This window comes from Chironomus tepperi, unplaced genomic scaffold (assembly GCF_022539635.2).
Source record: "Chironomus tepperi strain 1889 unplaced genomic scaffold, CSIRO-AGI_Ctep_v1 contig_161, whole genome shotgun sequence".
Classification (NCBI taxonomy): domain Eukaryota; kingdom Metazoa; phylum Arthropoda; class Insecta; order Diptera; family Chironomidae; genus Chironomus; species Chironomus tepperi.
The window spans coordinates 1,415,655-1,435,730 of NW_027226283.1; the positions used below are offsets into that span (position 1 = coordinate 1,415,655).

Consider the following 20,076-nt stretch of genomic DNA (forward strand, 5'->3'; position numbering starts at 1 on the left):
ACATTTATTTCGAGAAACGTGCTAAAAAGCAATGAATAAACAATCGAATTTAGATGAGCAATTGCACCAGTTAAGCGATTAAAAAGGATTATCTTGATATAGTGGAAAATGAAAAGCGCTGAAATTCCCATGGCAACTTGTTTACAAATTTAAATTTATTGTTTAAAATGCAGCAAACTATCAACTGATTCAGTTTTATTATTTTATTATTCTTTTATTCAATATTTCCTACTAAATTTAACAAAATTCTATAACTACTGATTCACAATGTTCTTATCTATTTTTTTATTCACTTCAAATTAACACTTTTTCACTTTAAATGATTTTTTTTTTTTTATATTTTGGAATATTCCAAAATTAGATTCTTAATCACCTTTCAAGAATAAATGAAATTACTTTAGTTGTGATATGTTGTATACTTAGCAAGTTACAGAATGTACTTAATATTAGAAGAGAAATGAATAAGGTTGGACGTGGTGGATGCACAGCATCGCTGGTTTGCATAGCTTGTGGAATTTCTCCTTTAAATATTCAAGAAATGGTAGCGATAATAAAAAAGGCAATAAATTTTAATAACAAGTTAATATGGTGCTTTCAACATTACAAAATCTTCTTCAATTACCGTTAAGAACATGAACAATCACACTTGCTGAGAGTGCTCCAATGGGAACGCAAGAGTAATTACCACTATCACGAAAATTTGCTCTTGTTATCAGAAGACGACTAGTTGTACCAGTTTCTGTTTTTTCTTGTTCTAAGCTAATCCCTCCTCTCTCTGAATCAAACTGTACAATTGACGTTCCATGGAACCTTTGTTTCAGAAGAAAAAAAATACACATGTAATAAAAATGAAAAGAATGTTTTAGCTTACATCATAGATTTTTGAGAAACATAATTCAGATTTTCTCTCATACTCATGTTTTATGGACGAGAAAAAATTAGTAATAAAGAACAGACTGAGCTTTTTGAAAGAAGAGTATTTTATGCATACAGTATGCTAAGTGAGTAGGTATAATATTTTTGCTTTCGAAAAATTTATTTTTGAGTACTTTATGTCACATGTCAACAAAATATGATATCTTGTTTGTGAACGTTTAGCAAATTTTCCAAATATTTAAATTCTACAAACTTTAAATGACAATCAATTTATGTTTGTGTGTATTACAGCAACTTATTTACTCATCTGTGCACTTTTGCTTTTGATAAATATTATGTGTACATTTTAAGAAGCGTCTTCAATTTTTGACATACCATGAAATTGCAGATCCATAAATATTGACCGTACAACTAAGAGATATTGTTGAACCTTTCTTGATGTGAAGCTCCTGTGATCCAATAATTTTTGCTTTTGCAGCTTATAAAAGAAGAAAATAAATTTAATATGATTTAAAAAGGTTCAAAAAAGGATAAATAACACAGATCTATATAATATATCTATAGGTAAAAATACGAGAAAATATTAGAAAATGAACAGTTTCCACTTTTTGAATCAGTCTTAGAAAACTAAATATCCTAATAAGGTTATTGAACCGATAATACATATAAAATTTACTAATAAAATTGTGCAAACTCAATCATCTGCAATAATTTAATTTAAGGTGTTTACAATGCCTAAAACTCCTTGTAATCAAATAAACTAAAAGTTATCCGGTTTTATTACCGCAATTAATTTCCAATCATAGATCATGTGTTTGATTCATTATGATATCAAATATATATTGTCGATACAAGTCAGGGATTTACAACTGGATTATTGTTTTTATGTCACAATCATCCAATAAACATGTAGTAGATATCCTATAAAAACTTAATATTCTTCAAACGCATTTAATTCTTAATGACTTTTTCAGACTTTACACACATTCAAAGTTTTTGAATCAACAAAATTCCATGTACAATCTTGAAGAAGAGAAAGTACGCGAAATATTTCACAAAATCGTAATTCTTAAAGTAAAAGCGAAAAAAATGTTACAGCAGATTCAAAAAACTTCGACTTAGATAAATTTCAATATGCTCACTCTGTGGAACAGAATATGAATATGAAAATTGTAAATAATAAATTTTCTCACAAAAATTTTAAGGAAAACGTATAAAAAAATTCTAAAGGGTTAGAAAGTTACGAAAGAAATTTTTTCAAATGATACCTTCAATTCGTTCAGGTACGTCATAAATATTTTTAAGATCCACACCTGCAAAATACATTTGGTTTTTATTAATGAAATTGTATTTAAAAATTCAAGTTTTTGTTTAATAAATTAAGAGAAATTAAACATTTTGTTTAAGCAATATAAACGCATCAGATGAAGCTTGATAGCTTCCAAAACAATATTCTGAATTTCTCAAGATACAGAAAATGCAAATAAATTATTTGAGATCAAATATAAGCAAATTAGTACAGTCTAGAGATAAATATTCATCCCTCATAATGTTTATGATACATTTGAATTTTATATTCATATTGAATTTAATTTAAAAAAAAAAACGAAAATGATGAATATTTAATGGATGGTAATTCATTAACCGAAAATAGAAATGATATATTGCAGATGATTGCTATTAAAAGAAAAAGAACAAAATATTTTTAATGGCTTCACTTCCGTTGAGCATGATAGCATGACCACGTTTTTCTTTTCCATTAAACTTTCTCTATCATGCAAAACGTGAGAAGTCAAAATGTATTAGACATTTTTCCTCTCTTACTTCTTACGGACAAATTAACAGCATAATTAATTTTTGGCTCCGTATTGACCTAAATCAAAAAAGATAGAAAATACCCGTGTATTTTTTAATTCTAATGAATTAAGAATATTAAAATGATTTTCCTTTTCATTTTTTCCGGAATTAATTTAAAAGAGATACAATTAATTATTTAAAAAAATCTTAGTCCAAATAGAACAACAAAATGTATGTTAATAAATTCATTTTTCTGTCATTTGAAAGTCTCCTGGTGCCCTTTCATTTTTCAAATGCTTGAAATCTTGTAAATGTACACTGATGTACACGTAAAAATATAGCTACAGAAAAAATGAAAAAGGAAAAGCTCGTGCATGACTTTACTTGACATTCATAAGTTCCAGCATCCTTCGGTTGTGCATATTCAATTTTCAAATTCCACTCGTCAGAGTCTTGTGGATGAATTACCGAAAACCTTTGGTCTCCAGTGTATAAAAAATTATTTGATGTCAAAATATGAAGCTGTAAAGTATAATTTCAAGGACATTTCAGTATTCATGATTTGGCGAGAAACAACGAAAAAAATCGAATGTATAATTTTACTCACATCTCGTTTTCGCATCCATGATACCTGAAAAACATAAACGTAATTTATGTGAAAATAGATGACTATATGAAACAACACATTCAATATCCGATCGACACATGTTTAAATCTTGTCAACACGGTGGACAAGCAAACAGTATATCCAACATACAAGTATACTCGTCTAAATTAGCCTGCTAATGAGTAAACTTATTCAATTATATTAAGCATGTTTAATTTTGTGAACTTTGTCGGTTTGAGTATTCATGCTACTGATTGAATTATGTTGACCACCTGGCTCTTAGTATACTTGCTGCTTGCCCACGGTGAGGACAGCATTCACATGTTTGCCGATCGGGATATATTGAAAAGATATCGTTAGAATTTTGTTCATATAAAAACATGTATATAAAAAGGGAAAATACGCAAACTTAACTTTCGTGCCTCAAGCGTATTTCAAACAATTTTTATAAAAGGCTGGTAAAAATTTATTCACTAAATTTTTTATGATATTGAAATTGTTTAAAAACTCGAAAATTCGGAAACTCAGAAACATTTTCTAAACATAAGCAAAAGCCCCTATGTTAGTTTAGCCTAAAAATACATAGATCAATATCAATGAAATTCATCTTTGATGTGATAGTTTCTCTAAATCAAATAGATTCAGAATCCTCTCATAAAAGAATGTACTTTTATTATTATTCAATGTTGAACACATTATCACAACCGATTGTGTCATATTGAGTGAACATTGTTAAAGTGCATTTTCATAAAATTGATATTATTTCGAATTGCATGGAGTTAGCATCATATGCTGTGTTAAAAGGATTTTATAATGCATTTCAGCAATTCACTCGGTAAATATTTTTAGGTACTTGAAATTATTGTTGTGAATCTTTTAATGAAGCATTTAAAATACAAATTAAAAAGAGTAGCTGGTAAAAATGTTAACAAGAGGATATAAACATAACAGCAAATATTCACAAAGAGCTTTTTAAAACCCTCTTCAGAAACCGATTTTAAAAACTCTAAGCTATTGTACCAAAAACACCACTGATGCTGTGTTTACAGATTTTTTATCTATGTATAATCTAAAATATACCCTGCAATGCTGAGCATTTACCAACACAATGTAAATGAAATTTTGTTTTTATTTATAGTTTGTTGAGTGAATTTGTTGTAAAGAATTATGAAGGAAAATTAGCGGTTTTCCTTTCTCAAATAAAGTTACTTGCCGTTTCCTCAAATAGCTTAATCATGATCCGTACATCCCTTGTATGAATAAATACATCAATATATTATATTCTCTGTAGGTATAATTATTTTCCGTTGAAGAATTTTATCAGTATCCAAAAGCCAAAAGCTTTCTTGAATTCATTTTCTCCAAAAAAAAAGAAAAAAATTCATCATGGGATAGCAAAAAGTCTAAGTCTTTATAGAACAACAAACCGGAATGAACTGAGTTAGAAGGAAAAAGTTAAATGCTGAATATAGCTGCAAGATAATTTTATCAATATAATCTTCGCCTCCTTTCCTTTATTCATTCTTCCTTCTTTGTTTTGAGGGTACAAAAAACTTTCTATCGCCTTTTTGCTTGATGACGGCTGATTGTGAATAACGCAAGAAAAAAAAACAATTGCTCATTTTGATTTCTTTTGTGATTTGTATGTGAATACTATATAAGCTTGTATAACAAAAGATAGGAAAAGTTTCTTTTTTTGAAGAAAAATTCTCGTCGCCACCACAAGAGCGAAATGAAAAGCAAACTCATTAATATTAGGCAAAGTTGCGTTAAACAATTTAGCATTGTTTATGAAAATCCTTTATCCATGAAATTTCTTTCTTCACCAATCATCCATTTAGGCCGAAATTATATAAGAGAAATTGAAGAAGGGAAGAAAATTAGGCAACTGAAAAATGATTTCCATTAAAATACTTTAAAAAAGCAATCGGGGAAAGTGAATATCATGCACAATCTACTCAAGCCCATTTTTCTAGCAAATAATAAAGATTTTTCTTGAGAGCGCAGGAATTATAATAAAATTATTGTTCTTGATATATGTACGAATATATCCTCATATACTTAAACAAACATCAATTTAAGTTTTCATCTGTTGCAATAAATTTCACTGTATCATGACATACGTACAGCAGAGAACGTATTTTGTACAGCTTTTGAAAAATAAACTTTGCATGAAAGATTATCTTTTATGTTTCCATAGAGAATAGACAATAGCTAAAGAATATATACGCAGTTTTCGTATACAAATATTTGAACGTGAAATTAAAATTAATTTATAATTATCTAACTTTTATGTGTCATTAGAATAACTTTTAAGAACATTATATTGAAGGTTTTTTTTCTTCAACATCCACATATTCACCAGATAAGTCGTCTGTAAATTTAAGAAAGCTCTTTAAGAAGATAATCCAGTAGAATAATCTGAATGAATACTTTTTAAACAACTTGAGCGGGATTTATTTTGAGCACAAACCTAAAAGCGAAATTTTTCGTAAATCTGACTAAATCTTTTTATATTTATGCCAAAAATCGTTTGTACTCCCTTCCGCTAAAAAAGATTCTTTTAAAACAAAACATTCTTAAGAATTTTCAAGGAAGTACTTCATTAAATATTTAATACATAGTTATCAGAAAGGTGTCTAACTGTATCATACTAGCTTTTGTCTCAGTCTAGTGTCTAGTGGTAGTCAACCTTCGTCCCGCCAAAATTTCTTGGAAACATTATGAACCGTATGACATTTGCGGTTACGGACGAGGTATTTTACAAAAATATTTCGCAGAAAAGTAAGATTGACCACTAATGGCCTAGACATTACCTTTAAAGAATATTTACCAACTTTGATCCTTGTCTAACCATGCTTAATATGGGCACTAGTCTAGACAAGGGCACTTGTCTTCATATGCAAAGGTGAATCTAATTGATGGATGACAACTCTGACTTAATGCAAACTTAATGTCAGAAATTTCGGTGAATGTCTTATCACTTCTTATTCTTAATGCCTAATAAGATTTAATTTGACTTGTATTTAATTTTCGTTAAATTTTATTAGAGATGTGTTCATAATGTATAATTAACGACTTCAGAAACTCGTGAAATAAACATTATATCCAGTCAATCACTCAAATTACTAGCAATTAAAGACGTTTGCATTAAGCATATATTTTTTATTATGCTATTTATTACAGTATCCTTACCGTGCGATTTCCTTTATTTTTCACCACGCATTTTAATATTGCTGTATCATCAATTGCTGTTGAAATGTTTCGCGGATGAATCTCTTCAAAATAGGGTTTCTCGTGTTTTATTCCTAAAACAAAATATAAAGTGAAATAATAAAATTAAAAACGGAATTATTAATTTTATTGCGTGCATAAATCATACAACATAACCCCTCATAGAAAAATTGGTTTAATAAATTGTAATTTGTATGTAAATAAAACACTAAATCTGTTGGGAAGTAAGCTTAACATGCAGAGAAAATTCTGTCTTGTTATCGCATAAATTGGGTATAGTAAAATTAAAATTTTAGCAGCAGCAGTAGCAGCACATAAAAGGCAGTGCTTTATAAAAGAAAAAATCTTTTAAATACTTGTTTTATGAATGAAATTTTCATCATTTTTCTAGAGCCACCTAAAATAATTTCCAACATTCCACTGAAAAGCTTTCATTTGAACCCAAATAATTCACTCTTCTAGATAATAAGGCATTTAAAAACCTTTTCAACGAATGTTTTTGTTTTGTGGAATTCCAATCAAAATGTTTATTTAAAAATACCTAATAAGAGCTGTATACAAATGATGTTCAGCTTCTCAACGTCATAATTGATTGATACCATAACTGTTTTATGTCTAAGCCAGTGGTGGGCAACCTTTTAATTTTTTCGCGGTATACCTTGAGGCTTTACCGAAACCGCATGACCGAAAAAAATCGCCCCAAAATCGCCCCAAACAAAACTAATACATTGACAAAAGATAAATTTGAATTTCAAATAACGGTTACGAAAAATGTTAACAAACAAGTTTTTGCATTGTCAGTCAGTCGATTTAAAGAACAACGTTTCTTTAACGTAACTCCCAGAATTCTTCAAGTCGCAATCAATGTACAGTTGTTGATAAATAAAAATTTCATAACCTTCATTTGAAATTCAATTTTTTTACGTACTGTAAGTTTTGTCATTGTGTTAGTGTCTTTTCAAAAAAATAACCGTCATTTTTCCGTATGACCACATATATATATATTGAGAATACGGTTCATGGCATTTCCATGAAAATGCTAGCGTGCCAGCACACAGTTTGTCCATCACTGATCTAAGTCATAAACATTTCACTAAACACAGCACAACAGTTTAATCAAACAAAGCTTTCAAAATGATTACATTCTTAAAATCTGACTAACTTAAACGAATGTCTGAATTTTATCACTGAGTTGGTAACCATCCAAGAAGTCAAAGTCAAAAAGTACCAACACCCTTATAAACAAAGAACATAAAAAACTTTTATATTTTCTTGAAAAAAGAAGGCTGTACATAAATATTGTGAATTTATATGTTGGAAATTGAAATGTTTGTTTGAAAATATCTGAAAATATTTACATTTAGAACTTTATGTCTTTATTATTTTGACCTAAACCATGGTTATATATTATATTCCGATTAAAAACAATTCGAACAACTCCCATAAGAGGTCATATTGATGTTATTAGCTGATTATCACATAATGATATTGCGTAATTGGAATTAAAACATGAAAACCCGAATCACATATAAGGAAGGCTTTCCTTCTTGGAATTCATTGCTATACAAAACAATTATCCATCTTTATTTTTGTATTTCCTTTCATGTTTCCTTTTTTTTTTCATTATGAAACTCGAATTAATTCGCGAAAAAAATTAGGTCGACGGCTGAATTTATATATAATATGTACTCATGTTCAATGAATAAACCAAAGAGAAATACCCAATAAACATCATAAATCGGATAGACATAATGGGATTTAGAGCTTAATAATATTAATTCGTAAACGAAGATACATATAGACCTCCCAAATTGTATTCAGTATGAGTACAAAATTTGGTTGAAGCATTATTGGCAAAGTGGAAAATACTCTATAATCCTGTAATGAACCGGCTTCAATAATAACAAGGCAATTCATTGTGGTAAGCTTGCATATTCTTTTCAGCATATTTATAAGTTTCATTTTAATCGCATTCAAAATTATTAATTTCATAGATATTTTTGGATACTTTTTTCCCATTAAACAACAAAAAAAAATATGTTAATGGAGGGCGTTAGTGATTCCATGTTTTCAGAAATTGTGTTTTGTATTTACAATGAGGCTCTATATAATTAAGTGAATCCCCAATTTACATAGGAATTAAAAATTAAAACCATCATTAACATTTCATGAAAATACAAAAATTAGGCTTTAAAAGTTTATCGGCATTTTTAACACTGATTTTAACGCGAAAGCTATAAATAGTCATCCTTTGATGGTGATCCCTTGAATGCTTAAAAAGATTTGTTGAATATTTTTATACTAATTAGCTTAAGTGAACGGGCATTGCTTCAAAAAAAATTAAATTTTCATGCCTTTACTTAAAGCTAACGATAACAAATGTAAGCTATTAGAATCAATTCTTTATATAAGCCGGTATTGGTACTTATCAGTCGATAGGAAGCAAGAATGCATTATCTCAATAAATCAGTGGAAAGAAGGAATTATTCATCTTAAAAAAATAACTTTGAAGACATCGCAAATCTCCGTTTCTTCTTGTATAAATCAACATCGATAAATGTGATGGAGAAACAAAAAAAATGAATAAAATATTTTTCAGGAAATACTAAAAAATTTTGTGACGTACTTTACCGAGTTGCGTCATAAATTTTAAGACTTGGCAGTCTTTTCAAAATGATAAAAAAAGAATGTTCAAGTCTTTATAATAATAAGTCTGAGTAACTAAACAAAAAGAAACTAATACTCTATAATTAAGATAGCTTTTCATGCTTACTTACCATTATTTATTATTCCAGTAGCAACAACAGTTTCAGCCAGTGTGAATTCGTATAAACTATTCATTATGGTATTAAATATTACAATATAAATGAAATTGAACAAACAAAGATTTTCTGAATTCAATTTCATTTTTTATCAGTTTTAATGCATTTAATTTTCCTGGTGTGGGGTTTTTTAATGCGACTGTGCATTTATTAACCGCCGACGTGAGTACAATTGCAAATTTAATTCATAATTGCTAATTGAAAAATTGGTTTTCGAAATGTTTTAATCAGTGCATAATTATGTAAATTATCCTGTATGAAAGTGTCAGTAATGAACGATAAATCTTTCAATAAATCCAATTATATTACGAAATTTATTTTTGGCTGTAGTTTTCTTAAGCACTTCCTTTAGCACTCAAAAAAAATTATTCACTTCACTTTTACATTTTTGCACGCTCTTCCTGCAACTTTTTACACGAATATACATAGTTTTAATTCTTTCTAGTGATTTATCATCCTGTGTCTTATCTATAAGTCTTCATCATGTAGAACAAACAAAATAAATTAGTAATAATCTTTATGACTATTTTCACAAATTGAATTCATAGACATAAATTATGCAATTTGATTTACATTCTCAAACAAACCATAGAGACCTATAAGTTTATATAGCATTCATAAGATTGGATACATTTGTATTGTGACTTCACACTTGTGTAAGTATTAATTTAAGGGAATACTTTAAAATTTATTGCTTTCTAAATATTTTCCCTAGTAAAATATTTGATTATGTCTCGGTGTAAAATGCGCAAAAAAGAATTCCATGTTTATTTATGTAAGAGCCTTTATAACTTTATTCAAGCTTTATGACCGTATCATGAGCAAAATAATTTGACTTCAAGTTGAAAAATAACTTCAATAGCGTAGAAAAATTTTAGCGACATTTTTGCTCGACTCGAAACAATTTTTTATGAAATTTCATCATGAATGCTTAAGATTATTTATTTAACTATCTTCTTTTTATGTTTGCATATACCCAGATTAAATCCTGTAATCACGCTTTCGGTCGCTTCTCTTCAATATTAGGAGGAGCGTCATCATATTGTTTTTGATTAAGTAGTACTCCATAAATCTTGTTAAATTCGCTATGTCTATATGAAAATAGTCTTAAGTCGTCACTCAACCACAAAGGTTTATTTGATGATGAGATTAAGAAGCTGCCTTAAAATCGTTTTCACAATATGGCTGTACGACTTATTTACACAACACATGAGCTTTTAATCTCCCAATTACGAAGTTATGCATGAATATGATGGTAAAAATAATTAGAAAGATATGAAAATAATTATCTTCCTTCATCTGTTATCCTTTTCCAAGTCAAATTTAACATGTATGTATGTAAGTATTAAGTCAAAAAAATATCACGGAAATTATTAATTACGAAATAATTTGCTTAATGAAAAATATGGTTCTTCTATTATGTACTCGAATTCCTTCCTCAAGATAGATTTTGATCAATAAATTAAAAAATAATAGATGTAATACAATAATGAAGTGTAAAAGCTTCCGAGAAAATGGAACAAAAAAAAAAGTGGGAATTATAGAAAATAGCTACCTCGAAAATATGTAGAAACATAATTAAGGTTAAAAGCATTCAATTATGAGGTTTTTGTGAACATTAATGTTTTGACAAAAATTATTATTAATACTTCTTTGGTCTTAGAAATGGCTTTAATATTTATGTATAAAGGAATAGCAATAGCACTTTAACAAAAAAGAAATTTTCTTTTTGAATTTCCGGTCTTTATTGCGGAAATTGGATTCATGACTATAAAAAAAAAATTCTTTTGTACTTTGTACTTTTACATAAAAACACAGTTACTTATTGTACTGTAAAAAGTAAAATGGAAACAAAATGTGAGTAGTCTAATAATTTCGTTTGAAATAAAAGAAAAGAATAGGGAATGAAGAGTAGCAGAAATGCATAATTTAATAAAATTGACCTTGCTCTTTCATGTCTTATAATGAAATGCTTCGATTCCTGATTCAATTTTCCTTTCTCAATTTTTGTGATTGACTTGAAGAATTGTCAAAATATAGTCTATGAAGGAAGAGAACAAGAGAATAACAAAAAATCTCATTCGAGAAGATGTAAATCAAATTATTGATGAATTCATGTGAAAATTGTCATATAAAAGATCATCGTCATAAAAATCAATCCAAAAAAATACTATGGATGGATGTACAAAATGATGGTCAAAGATTTTTCTCGTCTCCAAAATGGACTAATCATGTATAAAAGCACCTTTTATGTTGGTAATGAATAAAAAGATATATTTTTTGTATTGAATAAAAATAATAAAATAGAGCTCCTTCAATCCATTATACTGATGAATTCGGCTAAGACGAGGCAATCATTCAATACAAATCTATCTATTATTTAGTACAAAAATTCTTTTCACTGATGAAGCACATTTTACCACCATTTAATCTTCTTCATAAATCTGATGACACTTAATGATATTCCATGCTCTATTTTCCTCTAACATATTATCAATAATTTTTCCTCATCAGTTTTCATCGAATGATCAAAATTTATGAATTTGCACGAATGTATTATTTGACGTTGTCTGTCAATCTTTTTTTGAACGTTCACCGCCTATTCAATATTCCACTCGCGCTTTCATTAAAATATTATTTCCTAAACATATGCCCCGATCAAATTTGCGACAAACTCTTTACGAAACTCAACAGCAACTATCACGAAATATTTTTGAAGGAACATTGATAACAGAGTAGAAATTGAATGTTTTCCTAGTTCTCTTTTCCTCTTTTCCATGCGACATCACTTTCCAGCAAGTCGACAGGGAGAATTCTTGTTCCAAACAAAAACTTTCCCTTCCAATAATCTTGCGCCATAACACTTATTGTATTCTCAACAATTTGAGCATTATGCGCTTTCTTGAAGCACTCAAAATCCCCATTTACAGCGATGAGATAAATTTTTTTTTTTTTTCGTCATTTCATCAATTTAATATTGTCCCTGAATCTTATCACATAGTTGGACAAAAAAAAAAGCTATAAATTTTTCTGAAATAGATATATTGCACTTCATAAAGCATTTATTTAGTTTATATTATTGATGGCTTTTGAAATTGTATATTATTATAGTTTTGAGACATATAGTTTCACGCATCAAAAAACAATATGACATTTCAAATAAAAACATCATGTTAAAACGAATGAAATCCATTATAACATTTTCTTGTTCTTGCCTATATATATATTTCAAATGCCTTTCTACCAGTAGCAGTAGCAGCAGCAGCATGAAACCCCATATTGAGATTGTCATTTTATTTACTCACATTATGTAGGAGAGAAGGAGAAAAAAAAAGGAAAAAAAGTGTTTTATGTTTGAAATAAATCACTATTCACATTCACACTTCTTATAGCATACAGTGAAGTTTTAACAGTTCCATTCAACCGTATTCTTGCTTGTCCGTTAACTGAAATAAATGAATCTTATTCATACTTTTTATTTATTCCAGAATATATCAACCTAAATAGGAAATTGGTTACGTCAAATGATCTATGAGACAAAATTTTCTGTCATTTACTTTACCGGCATAAAGAAAGAAAAAAAAATATATCTGTCTTAACTTTTCCTTTCAGAGGAGTTTACAGAATACAAAATAATTGATTGGAATAGGGACAAGCAGGCGGCAGTAATCGCGTAAGAAGAGATCACGTTCATTATTAAAAATTCAAATGAATGTAGTAATAATGGCAATAATTTAGAATCATGAAATCACATTTACGCTTCCCGTTAGAAAGCCATGGCAATCCAAAGTCAGAATATTCATCTTCCAATTTAACTAATTGTCGACGTGTTCAAAAACTCATAAAATGCTATTCAGGAGCAAAGCTTTTTCTTTTATATGTCACGCTACGCAATCAGAGAAATGAATGAAAAGAAAAGTTTTTTTTTTACCAAAAGAAAGAAACCTGCCGTATGCCAAGCATGTACGAATAATGTTAAATTTCTTTCATAACAACTTTTTTTTTCGTTCTTTTTTTTCTTTCTTTATGTCAACCTCAAACTTTATATCAAATTTAGGAAACATTTCCTATAACTTTCAACAACAAATTAAAGTACCGAAATAAAAATATGTAATAATAAGCCTTAAAGTACACGATTTATGTTCTAATCAAGGCTTTCATGTATGGAGTTAGACTATTTTCATGCAAACGTTCCTCCCTCCCGCCTTAATAAGACAAGAATTTTTTAATAATAAATGCTCCCCACCTTAGTCAGTCTTTACGCTTCACCGTTGACACATGATGGCAAGGAGAACTTTTTATTTTTGCCTCTATTTGCAATTCAAATTGTAGTCTCGTTCCCGAGCAATTTAATGGTAAAATGATTGGTCACTCAGCTTTCAGAATAAAAAGGCCAAAGATGCCGAGAGTTTTTTTTTTTATGGATAAAGTTTCCAAATTTAACATAAATAAAAATTATTGTTACGAACGATTTTATAGTGGAAGCTAGTGGAAACTAAAATAACTTTATATTCGTTTCACACACACAGTATATTAAGAAATTCAAGATTCTTTCATTGAGTATTATTAGATTTGGTTCAGAATTTTAATATTATTTGCCCATCAAGAAAATATGCTAGAGTAATTCCATTTATGGTCATCCCTCTTATGGTTTGAACTCTTATATGAATACAAAAAGGAGTCAATTCAAAGATGATGCTTAAAATTCATTTTGTACTATAATTAATTTCTTGACTAGAAAATATTTAAAGGATTAACAAGGGATAGAGTTTAATAATTTTCAAGGATCTAGGCAAAAAAGTATTTATTTAAATAAATAGACTTACTCGAGGCTTATTGCTGTAACATTAAAAATAAGGTTGTAAATCTCCAAATTTAGGTATATCTCTTCTAATTGGATTTTAAATAACTCATATAAAATGTCCAGATTAATTCTATGAAATTGACAAAAATAATTAAATTGAGCTTATTTTTAATCATTTGGTAATTACTTAAGTTCCTCATATAATTAATACAATACAATAAATTTAAAACTCACAGAAACACCTACAGAAAGACTCTGTATGATGTGTTGAGAAATTGAAAAAAAAAAATCCAAAAATAATAGGATGCTCTGCTATACAATAGCAATTAATTCCAAGAATTATTAACATTATAAATTAAAGTGTCGTTTATAGCAAGGGCATTATGGAAGCTGTATTATTCGGACTAATTAAAAAATAAAGCTTCATTGAAGCAGCTGCTTTGACTCATTAATTATACATTTTCGGTATTTCTTAAAACAGAAGTTATAAGGAGATAATTAAATTATTACTAGATCAATTTTCTTAATAATGGTCCTGCCAAACATCATTCATTGACTCGCGGGAATAATTTGATGATTAAATGCCATAAGAAATTTTTCGACCTTAATCTGATTTATTAGCGTTTACATAAATTAGATTCAATTTGTCTTAATAGAAGCATATACTCTATAAGATAAATTATCAGCATGTAGATAAATTTCCAATAAAAAATTATTTTGAACTTTATTAAAAAAAAGCATCCAATGGCAAGGTTCCTAATTTTATATTTTTCATGTTTAGGGAGCAGAATTTTCTTTTTATGCTAACTGAATGATGACCATAACATAAAAAGTATTTTATTTTCACAATATCAAGATTCAAAAACTGCTTTTTCATCCTATGAAATGTACGGTACTGTTGTGTCAAATATAAATTTTTACATTAGGTGTACACAAGTAGAATTTTAGCATATTTTTCGATTAAAATGGCTCATTAATTATTCATTTTATTGACTGAGTAGCTCTTGTCCTTAAATCTTTACAAGCTTGCCTATGATATGTGACTTGATGTGGTATAGAATTATTCATAATCTAACATATTTGATGCAATTTCCGATTAATAAAAATGTAAATCCTCGAAATTCGATTCAGTCGTTGCTTGTACTGTAAGTAATGCGTTTCCTTTGATACTACCCACTATACATTATAAATTTTATACTGGTTTTGTGCTTTTGCACGTTAAACATTTTTGTCATAATGATGAATGACTGTTTTTTGGATTTACTTGAATAGTACAATTTAAAGGTATACGGTCCCAAAAGATTTCTAGAGTGGAATCAAGTTTTACCTATCCTACAGAGTCTTTGTAATGCTATATAGTAAATGGCATCGTTATATGTGAATTGAATTTTTCCAACTTATCCTTACCTTCTCCTTTTTTCTACACACATATACCATCAGTTAACATACACCCTTGATTTTTTTTTTTTTTTTTCATCTCCCAAAAAAGTGTAATCGAACTGTTTTTTGCGGGGTGTCATTTCGTCTTTTTTATGGACGATTCTTCAAGTGGAGCATTTGAGCTTTATTTCATTTTCATGCGTTTTATGTTCTATTAAGCGTGCAACATACATAAAGGTCGTATTAAGTGGGTAGCTCTATTTTATAGATTGTAAGGTACACACATCAATATTTTTTATCATCCTACAAAACCAAAAGACTTCAAGAAAGATTTTAAAATTCACAAATCTCAAGTTTTCTAAAAAGCTATAAAATTTCATCATTTTAAATGATTTCAAATAAGTCATGAAATTCTATTCGTAAAATTGCTCTTTTCTTTTTTTATTTTCCAATAAAAGTTCATCTTCCAAAGTACCGTAAAATTGGGGTTATTTTTAAATTAGACTAATAATCCAAAGGACTCAGATTTTTCTTCGTCACATAAAATAAGCTTAATATAACTTCTCTGCATAGGTATCGTCTTTTTAATCACAATTTCTAATATAACAATGGATAACAATGTGAGTCGATGATATTATATTCATTCAGACTGGAAGCTTTTACATAACTTTGAAAATAAGTCAGAGCTTTTTTAACGGTGAAAAATTATTCAAATTTTTTGCATATCAGGGGTGCAAAATTAATCGTAATTAACTTGTTTATGTCTGCTTGTCTATCATATTTTGATTGTGATATCACCATTAATTTGTTTTAAGACCATCTTAATCACTATATATGAGCTAAATTTAATTAATTTTCCTTCTGATAAAGTTTATCAGTACTGACAAAGTAAGATTTAAAGAATGCTTTTTTTAGGTACTCCAAAAAAGTTTTTATACTTGTGTTGTTTTGTTTTTGTTCTCTAAAAATTTCATAAAAAAAGCAAAGGCAGACATTTAATTAGATTAATTGAGATTCTTTTAGGAAACGATTGTTTAAAATGTTTTAAAACTTTTTTGGTAGCTAATTTTTTACATAACTTTAATATTACTGGTAATCTGGATTAAAAAAAAAAAGTTCGAGAAATTTTCCAAAGTAAAATTGTGAAAAATATGACGAAATGTTTAAATTTAATTCTTGATATTTTGTTTTTTAGTTAATTTATCGCAGCATATTGGGCTTATAATCGGTTTATAAGCGTCAATCATGTCCATAAGATTGTTAACTCGATTTTTCAAAAATGGAAGAAGTCTTTTATTTGCAAATAGCAGACATATTTACCAGTCGAGAGCAGTGCAGAACTTAGCAATTCGGAAGAAACCACCACAGGTAAAGTTAATAAACTTATGGAGATTTCATATTTATTAAAAAAGTCTAAAATTGTTTGCAAAATAGGATCCAATTCTGGCTGACTTACATGTTTCAAGAGAACAGAATAGTTTCACAAGATTCAGTCGGCGATTACTGGTTGATAACGTATTAAATCGAGTAACAAATCCAAAATCATATCTTTTGAGAGCAGAAGCCACAAAAAAGTAATTTTATTTTAATTACGTATTTCTTGAAACATGACCTTGAAAAATTTTCTCGGATTTTGCTTCTTCTTCCTTTTTGGTAACAGATTTGCCTTTGGCGATAGCTTGCCATTCCTTTCACTTGTTGGATGCAGTTTAGCCACTGGAAATGGATTAATCACTAAAGAAGATGAATTAGAAAGCATTTGTTGGGAGATTAGGGTAAGGTCTAAAGATTTTTATTGATTATTTTATAACATCACAACTGTTATTGCTTTTCAGGAAGCTGTCACTAAGTATCAAAGTAAACTAGAAGATAAAATCACAGATACAAGATTGAATGAGGATTTACAATTAAGTGATTTAAACATTGGACCGCCGATAGCAAAAGGATGTTCGGCTGTTGTTTATGGTGCTAATTTTAAAAACACGAGCCTAAAAGAAGAAAATACAAAAGAAAGTGAAAGTTTAATGAACAAGAACGAAAACGATACTTGGAAAAATAATAATGAGCACAACGAAAATATTAACTTATTTTCATCTTCAAAAAGTTTGTCCGAGATTGTTCAGAATATTAATGGAAGCCTAGAAAATTTATCTGTTCCGTCTACATCAAATATTAATACAGCATCAAGTTTTGAGAATCAATCAGAAACAAAGGAATCTTCAAAAAAGACAAATAAAACTGCTCGTGTTGTGAAATTCAACAGTAAAGTTACGGAATATAATAATGAGGAACATGATCTGTCCGATGATGACTTTAAGATATCTAAAACATCAAATGAAATTGTAGATGCTTCAATTTATACTTATCCTTGGGCATTAAAAATGATGTTTAACTATGATATTCAGAGCAATGCCATGGCAATTTTAAAGGCCATGTATAAGGAAACAATTCCTGCTAGAAGTCGCTTAAATAGAAATGATGTAGGTGAATGGGAATATAATATTGCTGAACAAACATTAGTCCTCCCACCTCATCCTAATTTAGTTTTAATGCCGACTTTCTTTTGTGATAATATACCAGAATTGCAATGCTCTCAAACGCTCTATCCAAATGCATTGCCCGCAAGACTTAATCCTACCAGTGGATATGGACGGAACATGAGCTTATTTTTATTAATGAAGAGATACAATTGTAGTTTGAGAGAATATTTAGATGAATATAGCGATATATCAGTTAGAACGAGAATCATCCTATTTGCACAATTACTTGAAGCAGTTGCACACATTAATAATTTTCAAATAGCGCACCGAGACTTGAAAAGTGATAATATTTTAATTGATACTGCATCAGACTCTTTGCCTTTACTCGTTTTATCTGATTTTGGATGCTGTTTGGCCGATAAAAATCATGGACTTCGATTGCCATATCAATCGAATGAAATTGATAAAGGAGGGAATATACAATTAATGGCACCAGAAATCGTTATGAAGCAGCCTAGCATATTTGCAATATTAGATTATACCAAGTCAGATTTATGGGCTTGTGGTACAATAGCTTATGAAATTTTCGGATATACAAATCCTTTCTATAATGATCTGTCGACAAATACCAAAGCTTTACGTAATGTTGATTATGATGAATCTATGCTTCCTGAGTTAACAAATGAGGAAATTCCAACGATAGTCAAAAAGTTGATTGAAAATATTCTCCAACGAAGTCCTAGAATGAGACTAAATTGTGATGTAGCAGCAAATGTTCTTGAATTATATTTATGGGCACCGTCTTCCTGGATTAAATATAAAAGGATTCCAACAAATAATGAGGTAAGTTCTTACCCTTTAAATTAGGTCGAATTCTAATTTATTTTATTATTCTCTTATTTAGATTTTGGAATGGCTGTTAAGTTTAACAACAAAAATTCTCTGTGAACGAGGATTAGGAGCTGTTAATGAAAATTTTATGGCCAAAAATCGCCGGACTTATACTGAATATGTGTTGATTTCAACATTTTTATCTCGTGCAAAATTACAGAATATCCGTAAAGCCTTATCATTTATTCAATCAATTTAAATATTTTATATTAATAATGGCAATATCTTTATTAAAATGTATATATTATTTAAAAGTCCAATAATAAAAGTAATATTTATTTTTGTGAATTAAATTAAGAATTTTAATGTAAAATAGGAATTATTCCGAATTTCAGGATCTGTCGTCAGTTATGTTGGATATATTTATATTGTGTTTATTGCTATTCCAAAAAGTATAGATCATCCCTTGAATATCTCCACTCTCCCTTAAAAACGTTTTAATGGCATCAAAATTCCCATGGACTGGAACCATTTCAAGCACTGTGGAAACAATATAACTTGTTAGATTTGAAATATATAGGAATAAACGAAATTATATTACAGTCATAGTCGTCCGTATTTATATCATAAATTAATTTTATATAGCAGCTATGGTCATTGGAGAATTCAAATAAAACTTCCATCAAATTTTGCCTGTCTTCAAACTCGGTCACGTTGATACTTAATCCCAAATGTCCAAATATCAACTTTGCTTCCTCACAAATTATTTCAGATTTTTCCCTTAGAAATTCATCGATCTTGCTAAATTTTTCTCTAATTGATTTGTTCCTCTCTTCAAGTTCTTCAAGATTTGAATGATTCTCTATGTACGAATATTTTATCTTAAAAAAATGATCAAAAAAATAACATTTATTGAACTGTTTTGAATTAATAATATTAACAATTTTACTTGAGACAGTTCATTAATTTTTGAATATTTGATGCTTTCCTCAGCTTCCTTTATACTCCTCAGCTCCGTGTATTTTTTAAACTTTACTATCAGCTCATGGTTAATGTTGAATAATTCATTTATTAGCTCCACTGTCTTTAATTCACTCATTTTTTTTGTTTTGTTTTGGTTTTTTATCCGTTGATTTTTATGTGTTTGTGCAATACCGTTGATATTTTCAAATTAATTTTCATACCCTTTAGAACTAAACCGTAACGGTAAGTTTGAGTTTGAAATGTTAGTACTTCGGAAGAAAA

General features: G+C 28.7%; 2 protein-coding genes and 1 long non-coding RNA gene across 8 annotated transcripts; 1 reads left to right on the forward strand and 2 right to left on the reverse strand.

Annotated features, from left to right (window-relative positions):
• Window positions 1-206: 206 nt before the first annotated feature.
• Window positions 207-17,371, reverse strand: LOC139088158 (zwei Ig domain protein zig-8-like). Of its 6 annotated transcripts, none has more exons than XM_070637230.1 (10): window positions 17,133-17,371; window positions 9,292-9,812; window positions 6,476-6,588; window positions 3,281-3,304; window positions 3,058-3,195; window positions 2,701-2,749; window positions 2,145-2,189; window positions 1,252-1,354; window positions 623-810; window positions 213-521 (listed from the first exon to the last, which is right to left on the reverse strand). In XM_070637230.1, the coding sequence occupies exons 2-10, from the start codon at window positions 9,419-9,421 to the stop codon at window positions 370-372; spliced, it is 942 nt and encodes a 313-aa protein (XP_070493331.1). In that variant the 5' UTR covers window positions 9,422-9,812; window positions 17,133-17,371; the 3' UTR covers window positions 213-369. The 6 variants fall into 6 exon arrangements, with proteins under 6 accessions (XP_070493333.1, XP_070493331.1, XP_070493332.1 ...); XM_070637231.1 differs by lacking the exon at window positions 17,133-17,371 and adding an exon at window positions 11,760-12,276; XM_070637228.1 differs by lacking the exon at window positions 17,133-17,371 and adding an exon at window positions 11,757-12,276.
• Pink1 (PTEN-induced putative kinase 1) lies at window positions 16,494-19,184 on the forward strand. Its single transcript, XM_070637225.1, has 6 exons — window positions 16,494-16,654; window positions 16,716-16,888; window positions 16,955-17,094; window positions 17,181-17,295; window positions 17,356-18,843; window positions 18,905-19,184. Exons 2-6 carry the CDS (start codon window positions 16,766-16,768, stop codon window positions 19,088-19,090), a joined length of 2,052 nt encoding a protein of 683 aa, XP_070493326.1. The 5' UTR covers window positions 16,494-16,654; window positions 16,716-16,765; the 3' UTR covers window positions 19,091-19,184.
• Window positions 19,098-19,985, reverse strand: LOC139088159 (uncharacterized). Its single transcript, XR_011544188.1, has 3 exons — window positions 19,781-19,985; window positions 19,433-19,712; window positions 19,098-19,371 (listed from the first exon to the last, which is right to left on the reverse strand). It is a non-coding gene; the product is annotated as an uncharacterized lncRNA (long non-coding RNA).
• Between the last annotated feature and the right edge of the window lie 91 nt (window positions 19,986-20,076).

What these genes read in the sequence shown, in the direction of transcription:
- Pink1 (XM_070637225.1), top strand. Translation starts at nt 16,766, where the DNA reads ATGTCCATAAGATTGTTAACTCGATTTTTCAAAAATGGAAGAAGTCTT. An exon ending in GCATTTGTTGGGAGATTAGG is followed by an intron (nt 17,296 to 17,355) that starts GTAAGGTCTAAA and finishes ATTGCTTTTCAG; the next exon opens with GAAGCTGTCACTAAGTATCA. An exon ending in GGATTCCAACAAATAATGAG is followed by an intron (nt 18,844 to 18,904) that starts GTAAGTTCTTAC and finishes TCTCTTATTTAG; the next exon opens with ATTTTGGAATGGCTGTTAAG.
- LOC139088158 (XM_070637230.1), bottom strand. Translation starts at nt 9,421, where the DNA reads ATGAAATTGAATTCAGAAAATCTTTGTTTGTTCAATTTCATTTATATT. An exon ending in CATGGATGCGAAAACGAGAT is followed by an intron (nt 3,196 to 3,280) that starts GTGAGTAAAATT and finishes TATACTTTACAG; the next exon opens with CTTCATATTTTGACATCAAA. An exon ending in CGTACCTGAACGAATTGAAG is followed by an intron (nt 1,355 to 2,144) that starts GTATCATTTGAA and finishes TTCTTTTATAAG; the next exon opens with CTGCAAAAGCAAAAATTATT.